Source organism: Gavialis gangeticus, unplaced genomic scaffold (assembly GCF_001723915.1).
Source record: "Gavialis gangeticus isolate Ggan-Ray unplaced genomic scaffold, GavGan_comp1, whole genome shotgun sequence".
NCBI lineage: Eukaryota > Metazoa > Chordata > Crocodylia > Gavialidae > Gavialis > Gavialis gangeticus.
The window spans coordinates 53,133,043-53,140,824 of record NW_017729022.1 but is presented as its reverse complement, the minus strand read 5'-3'; the positions used below and the strand labels follow the sequence as shown (position 1 = coordinate 53,140,824).

At 44.5% G+C, this 7,782-nt stretch overlaps 1 protein-coding gene across 5 annotated transcripts in view; it reads left to right on the top strand.

Moving 5' to 3' along the window:
- The window catches only part of WDR91 (WD repeat domain 91), a 31,543-nt gene that overhangs the window by 18,946 nt on the left and 4,815 nt on the right, over positions 1-7,782 (top strand). For 4 of the 5 annotated variants that reach the window (XM_019514973.1, XM_019514971.1, XM_019514972.1 and 1 more), the window contains exons 10-15: positions 738-832; positions 1,483-1,651; positions 2,820-2,928; positions 4,132-4,244; positions 5,287-5,484; positions 6,105-6,694. In XM_019514973.1, the coding sequence (XP_019370518.1) occupies positions 738-832; positions 1,483-1,651; positions 2,820-2,928; positions 4,132-4,244; positions 5,287-5,484; positions 6,105-6,269 (849 nt within the window). In that variant the 3' untranslated portion in view covers positions 6,270-6,694. Of the gene's footprint in view, positions 1-737; positions 833-1,482; positions 1,652-2,819; positions 2,929-4,131; positions 4,245-5,286; positions 5,485-6,104; positions 6,695-7,782 lie in introns of those variants that run through there. The other variant, XM_019514970.1, reaches the window with a different exon arrangement.

Here is a 7,782-nt window from a genome sequence, read left to right as displayed (position 1 = left end):
ATTGTTGATTCCTTGCTGTCAGCTCTTAAATGCCAGCCATGTAACACTACCAGTAGTTTTGCTGATTGTATGGTTCACTTTTCTAATGATGATTATTAAAGAGATTTAATGTTGTTTGGATCTTTCTTGTTTAGAAGCTGCTTCTGCTCCTTCTCATTTTATTATTTATTACTGTTATGGTGGGATTACATTTTAAAAGTAGTGGGGTAACATGTGGGGTTGAGCAGCAGGAGATTGAACTTTGAAGTAAGAAAGATTCAATGTGCTTAAGTTTCTTTATCACTAAAAGTCAGGGGAGATGCTGCATACCAACTGTGCTGACTATGCATATATATTGGGCCTAGCTGAAGTTTCTGTCTCTCTCTGCTGGACAAGAGGAGACATTGCTATTTCCCTAATTGTCCCCCAAGCAGGCTGAACACTTACGCTGCAGGTTCCATGTCAGTCTTTCCTGTACCTCTGCTCTCCACTCCTAACTGGAGGACATATTCTTGTCATCTTCTTTCCATTCCCATCAACACAATACTTCAGTAGCCAGCTGAGAATAAAAACCAGTAGAATATAACCAGTCCCCTGGTGACATGTCCCATCCTAGGATAGCATATGGAGTGGAGCGATATGTAGTTAGAATTGCATTTTCCTGTGGTGTTAATGATGGTGGGAAAGAGTTGTACTTTTCACTTGCAGTTTTACACAGGTTTTTTTTTCCTTTCCCTGTCCTGTATGCTGGCTTCAAGCTATTGCTGGGCAGTGGGGTTGGGACAGTTCGTCTCTATGACACTGAAGCCAAGAAGAATCTCTGTGAAATCACCATTGATGAAGAGATGCGCAGGTAACCCTTACAGGCCCTCCCATTCTTCTTGGCTTGTGGAGGAGCAGGTTGGCTTTCAAAGGTTTTCCTGCATACTTTGACTGATATTAGGCAACATCCTCTGAAGCAAGGATGGCTATCTGCTCTTTTGTGAAACTGCTGTTGGGTAATGCAGTTATTGATGACAGTGCAAATTATTTCTCAGTGTTGTTGTGTTTCTTCTAGCCCTCTGTAGATGTTTTTCCAGAAGGTTTGTTTAAGCCTACAAACCTTAAATGTTTGTAGGAAAGACTGAGGCCGTATTGAAATAAAAAATGATTTCTGCACATCTCAACACGCAAATGATCCCCACCACTGCAGTATGAGCACATGTTTTTAACGTACTTTGTGCCTTCTGGCTACCAGGAGGAAACCCCTCAGCACAGATTGTCCTCGCTAGCAAGCAAAGTGCTTTGCACAAAGACGTAAGTGGAGTTGCCAGGCCCAGGGCATCATAAGCCATAGAGATTTCTCATCCCTGTAAGGCCTTCTGTCACTGTTCAAGGAGGGGATTTTGCCATGCAGCTTGTCTGTGGGTATAGGAAAGAGTGAGAAGTGATGTGCAGAACTGCTTTCTAGGTTGCTTGTCTGAGAGGAGGTGAAGCTGACTGTGCCTGGGGGCTGTGTTTCAGGATTCTCTCGCTTGCGTGCAGCCCAAGTGGTGCATCTTTTGTCTGCTCTGCTGCAGCTCCAAGCCTCATCCCACAGCTGGACTTTGCAGGCCCTGCTGTTGGAGGGAAGGGCGTGAACCAAGTCCCAGGGAAGCTGCTTCTATGGGACACCAAGACAATGAAGCAGCAGGTATTGTCTTATTCTTTCCTCCTTGAACCTGCCCGCTGAAAACAGATGTCTTTCTCTCCTCACCTTGTTGTAGCTCCCCTCTTAATACTCCTTTTCCAGAAAACTCGCATCTGTTTAACGAGTAATTTGGGGAGAGGTAATTTTCCTATGGCGTTGTTAAGCAGCTAGCAACATGGGACATAATACATTGTTCCTTTATTTATAAAGCTTGAGCTTAAAAGCTTATGTACTTTTGTTTTCCTCTCTCCCTAATTCCATCTCTATATAAAAGAGGAGGAGCCTGGAACTCAAGTTTTTTTTTAAATAGAAGGCTTATGGATTTTTTAGCTTATCTATTTTTTATTATATATAACCTACTTTAAGATTTAGTATATTTTGTATTACATTCTGCTTCCATTTTAAGCAGGTTTCTTTTTAAAGAGGAAACTATACAAACTTTGTAAAAATAAAAGCATTAATAGAATTAATGAAACTTGATACTGTTGCTTCTGCAACATCTCACGGAACTAATATGAAGAGAGAGGGGCATGCACTGAAGACTGGGCTGTGGCTCTCTAGGTAGCATTGATGCTGAGCTGCCTCAGCAAAATGTAGCTTTGATTTTTGGTTGAAACATTTGGCCTGATTGTAGTGCTGTGCCAAATAATTGGTGTATGGCAATATGTTCATTTGATTTTCTAAAGCATGTGTTGCTGTAATATCCAGAGGTTTGTATATACAGTTTTTTGTGAGGGATGCTTCCTGGCATAGGACCACAGTTCTTTTTCTTCTCCAGAGCCCCAGTAAGAAGGGTCATGCTAAAAAAGGAAGTTGTGGACATTGCCTATCCCATCTCTCTCAGTTGCCTGAGGAGGAGAAGTTTCTACACCATGCTCAAAGGAGGCAAACTCACTGTGATATTTGGCAGTCCTCATCCTCAGGGCTACCATCAAGGATACTAACTTGGCTAAAATGTCTCAATGAAGTGCAGCGTGATGGACTGGCATGTAGTCAAGGGCATCATGGGGTCTGGGTAGAGTGTGGGGGATGCTTAGTTATGGTGGGAGTTGCTAGGTGGCTAAACGAATGAACCCCTGTGGTACTAGGTCCTCTGCATATTTGCTCCATGAGAGGTTTGTAGGGACAGAAGTACAGAGATCAGTTCGGTAATAGTGACTTTGCCTTTCAGCTCCAGTTTTCCCTTGATCCAGAGCCCATTGCCATAAACTGCACAGCCTTTAACCACAATGGCAACCTGCTGGTCACTGGAGCAGCAGATGGAATAATTCGTCTCTTTGGTAAGCAGGTTCTCAGACGGCAATCTGACTGCTTTTTCCCCCTTAGCAGTAGCTCCCAGAAGGCACAATAAACTAGGACCAATTTGCAGTGGCAGGTGTCAGGTGTCCCTCAAACTGCCTTAAGGTCTTTATCTTTTCCTTTTACCACCTAAGGGCAGGAGAGAGCTCTGGCATTTCTAGCAGTGCAGTAACCACTAGTACAGTATTGGAATATCGTTGGTGTGGGCCTGAGCTCTGCAGCAAAACTTCAGTTGGTGACCAGCTAGTTCAAAGATGTGTTATCTGTTTCCAGCTCATTCAGCCTGTACCAGGTCTAAGTGGTAACCTCAAGCATTGCACAGTGTCCTCTCTGTGAGCATCTAGGAAGATTGAAGTGACTTTATAAGGAACAAGACCCAGGCTTTCCTAAATTTGTACCCTCTCTTTGGCAGTATCTGATGCAAGGTCCTTTGTTGAACTCCACTAGGAGCCAGAGACCTTTAGACAGGTGACACATGTGACCATCTTCCCTTTTAAATGAGTTTTGGAGTATAAAAAGGAACGAAAAATTGCACTTGATAGTCTCTAAGTTTGACCTAGCGATGAATTTGTGTAGACTACCAGCTGAGCCAGTTCTAGGATAGGCTGTCACCTTCTCAGCTTCCTCAATTACCCCTCCTCCCACTATAGGGCATAATTTTTCTAGGTTTCTGTATTTTTCTGCATACTGTACTTTTTCTTCCACTCTGCAAATTGTATTGTCTGTTATAGTAACTTGCATCAGTTGAAGGGAGGCATGTTAGGGCTCTTGCGTTCTGTACTTGAACCTTGTGTCATCCCACAGAAGATGATTTGCCAAGAAAACCTGTGTTCTCCTAAACGCTGCCCAGGAGCAGTCGTGCTGCTTTGAAGAGAATTGCTCCAGAGCAGCTGCTTTGTATTGCTGTCGGTGCCCTATCTTCCCTCCTGTGATGCCCTCAATATGCAGCCCTATAAATCTAGAGGGAATATTGCTTTGAATACTATGTCTTTGTGGGTACCGAAGGAAAATATCTGTTTAGGAAGATAGGATGAGATGGTTGGGTAAGAAACTGGTGTGGGCAGAGAATGGGTAAGTACTGGGGTAATGCTTCACTGGTTGGTGAGGGCTGGCATTGACCCTGACCACTTCTATGTTCCCCACCTCTGTGCATGATGAACATTCAGTGATCACTCTTCCTTCAGATATGCAGCAGCATGAGTGCGCTATGAGCTGGAAGGCACATGATGGAGAGGTCCACTCTGTCGAGTTCAGCTATGATGAAAACACAGTTTACAGCATAGGAGAAGATGGAAAGGTAGGCTGTCTATGACAGTGAGAAGATGCTGGGACCCTGGATTTGAGCATGAGTAACATCCTTGTAACAGGGTGGTCTGTCCCCTTAAAAAGGGGTAGGCAACCCTATTAAGGATATTCAGCTGTGAGACTTTCTGCTAAGAGGGGAGTGTCCCACTGGGAGCTTCAAACCCCAGAGAAGAGAGCTGAAAGTAAGCAACCTGTGAGGGAACAGTTGCAAGGAGAAAGGAAGCAGGCTGCAAGCTGAACAGCTTTCTGCACAGAGGGGCCAGGCTGCTAAGCTGGGACCACAGGCAAAAGGCTCCCCCATAGTGCCTGGGACAGCAGAAGGGTTTTGTTTTGCTTGCTTGGTACTTAAAGACTTGTAGTTAGGAGGAGTGACTGAAGAGCTCCTCAATGAGTGATACCTGTCTGCAGAAGCCAGCAGGCAAGGCAGCCCGCTTACAGTCCTGTTCTCAGCTCAACGAATGGCTCATCAGTGACATTGTTTCCTGGCTGTGTGCCAGTCCTCCCTACAGAGCTGGAGTGGAGGGGATCATCCACTGGGCCTTCTGCTATTCCTGGACCAGTATACTTCCCTAAGTGAGAAGAGGTTTGATAGCGTGCTCACCCCTTGCCTTTTAGAACTCTGTGGATCAAACCAACACCTTAAAGTTAATCTAGAAACCCATATGCAACAGTGCACAGCTTGTGGTAGAAGATGCTTGCCTATGCTGTCTCATACCAAGCAGCTCTATGATGCTGGAAAAGTCTTTTTTAAATCCCAAAACATTATCATATATACAGACTATGCCAGCATGGAACCCCAGTATGAAGCAATGTTAAGACATTTTTCTAAAAGGTCTTCTCTAGATTGACCAAAAGTTACAGGCTTGATACAGAAATTTCTTGCTAACTTTCTTTAGCTTGTGTGATGCAGCAGATTAGAGGATGATATTTTCCTTCTGGCCTATAAGAATCTATGAATAATGCTGAGCTTCTTTATACCTCTGTAAAGAATTTTTTAACAAGAAGCTTTTATCCTTTCTGTTTTGCTTTTCTAGTTTATTCAGTGGAATATTCACAAAAGTGGCTCCAAAGTATCTGAATATGCTCTTCCCAGTGATGCCACAGGCCCTTTTGTGCTGTCAGGGTACAGTGGATACAAGCAAGTCCAAGTCCCACGAGGGAGACTTTTTGCCTTTGACTCTGAGGGAAACTACATGTTGACCTGTTCTTCCACTGGGGGCGTCATCTACAAGGTAACAGTTTGAAAAGTGACTGGCATGATTTGGACAGGTCAAAACAAGCTTCCTTATAGAAAACTGCAACCTTAGCTGCTTTTTTTTTTTTTTCTTAATAAGAATCTATTGGGGCTTGAGCCAGTAAAGACCCCCAAACAAGTAATTGAACCCTAAGCCTTCTATGTATAGATAGTCTTTGTTAAAATAGCTGATTTTTTTTTTTTTTTTTTTTTTTTTTTTTTTTAAAGCAATTTTCCTTACTAGGAAGGGTATGGTGTGTGTTGGACAGGATACAGATTTATACTGGCTAGGGGTAGCTTAGTGCCAGGCTTGCATTTTTAAGTTATATTTAGCTGGCCGGTGGTGTTCTTTACTTCGAGATTTCTATAGTCCTTTGCTAATTCAAGCATGAGTCTTTCCTTTTTAGGGCATGGCCATTTTAAAGTGCAGCAAGGGAGAGAGACGGTTCATTTTTCTTGCCATGTATGTGTTGCTCAAAATCCCAATTTACCTTTAATGTATATTTGAAGTGTATGTGCTGATTACGACTCCCAGGCTTTAGATTCTCTTGAAGACAGGCTGTTGCTGCTCCGGAAACCTGCTTTATTAATGTCTTCTTTGTCTTCCACCTCTTGCAGTTGAACAGTGATGAGAAGATCCTGGAGAGCTGCCTCTCCCTGGGAGGTCACAGAGCCCCAGTGGTCACTGTGGACTGGAGCACAGCCATGGATTGTGGGACTTGCCTCACAGCCTCAATGGATGGAAAGATCAAATTAACAACCTTACTCGCTCAGAAATCATGAACAGTGGTTGGGAAGAGAGAGATGCATTGCAAAATCAGTGTTAACTACAAAGGAACAAACTACATAGAGGGGAAGCAAACTACAATCTCTCTTCTCATTTTGGCTTCACCTCAGACAAACTTTTCTTTATAAGCATCAAGCCACTGCGCAATAAGATCCTGTTTGGTTACTGGAACAGCAGCAGTACTGCAGTCATTTTAGGAAGTATGTTCTTTTCTGGTAACTGAGTTCCCTTGATTTTGGAGGCTCAAGTAGTACGTGGCTCTAATTCCTTGGGATTGTGCGAAGGTGAAAGGGCAGATGGAGATTGGATGCAAATGGCGAAGAAAGTTGAAGAGCATCTGACACAAATGACTCTTGATGAAAATGCCTGTGTGAAACTAGCAGCATTGTGTGTAATTTTTTTCTTAAAATGTTTTCTTGCATTTGACTGGTGTGTGTGTATTGCTGCAGTGGATTAATGCATTAAGGCCAGAAAGCCACAGTCATGGTTATGAGATCTGACAACACAGGCCATCAAAGGTTTATGCAGTGATCCCTGCATTTGGAGCACTTGCCTATGGATTTAACTAAAGCAGGGGTGGCCAACCTACAGCATGTGGCACAGACAACCTTGATGTGTAACACGCAGCAGACTGGAGTGGGGGCAGGCAGCACAGTAGCAGATAGGGCAGGGAGCAAACAGCAGAGCAGCAGATCAAGCAGGGGGAGGGGACTCGAATGGCACTCAGAGGGTACAGGGCTAATTCCTGGCATGCCTGCCAAAAAAAGGTTTGCCCTTACTGAACTTAAGAACATCAGACCGAACCTGAACTTGAAGTTAATTGGGTCTCTTGTAATCTGCCTGGGCTGTACTGAAAGCTTGTTCTGGTCACTAGGGCTAACACCTGGGAAGTAGAAGAGCTGGAGTCAGTGTCTAAATATCTGCTTCGATTCAGGTGGGTTTCCCACATTCTTGGTGAGTGTCTTAGCATAGGCCCTGAGGTAAAGGGTCATAGTCTCTGTCTTACCCAATGAATGTGTGACTGTTAACAAACTCAATAGCTCCAACAAAAGACAGAATAAGTCCATGCTCTGAATCAGTCAAAGTAGAGACTTAGACAGGGGTCTCCTACTCCCTGCAGCGGAGCCAGAGGAAGGGCTTGTTTCCTGGGTCTCTACAGGCCAGGTGAGTGGGCCGACCAAGCATAGGAGCCTCTATGGGGCATCATGTCGAGTGTAGGCAGACCTATGGGGTTATGGTGGGAGCAGGGAGACGCTGTCTCGGTGCAACATCACAGAGCATCTGCTTGGGCGACATAGCTGCTGGGTGCTTGCCCAACCGAAAATCCCCGGGGAGAGGAAGGGGAAAGAACACTGATTCGCTGCTCTTCTATCTGATCACTTTTGCTCTGCCTTCTTCCCTAGAAGATGGGGGGGAGGGATGGAGAATGGGCACTGCAGCGGGGCTGCCTTTCTCTCTGGGTGTTACAGGAGGGAAATGTCAAACAGCCCGCCTGCTCCCTGTGTGGGT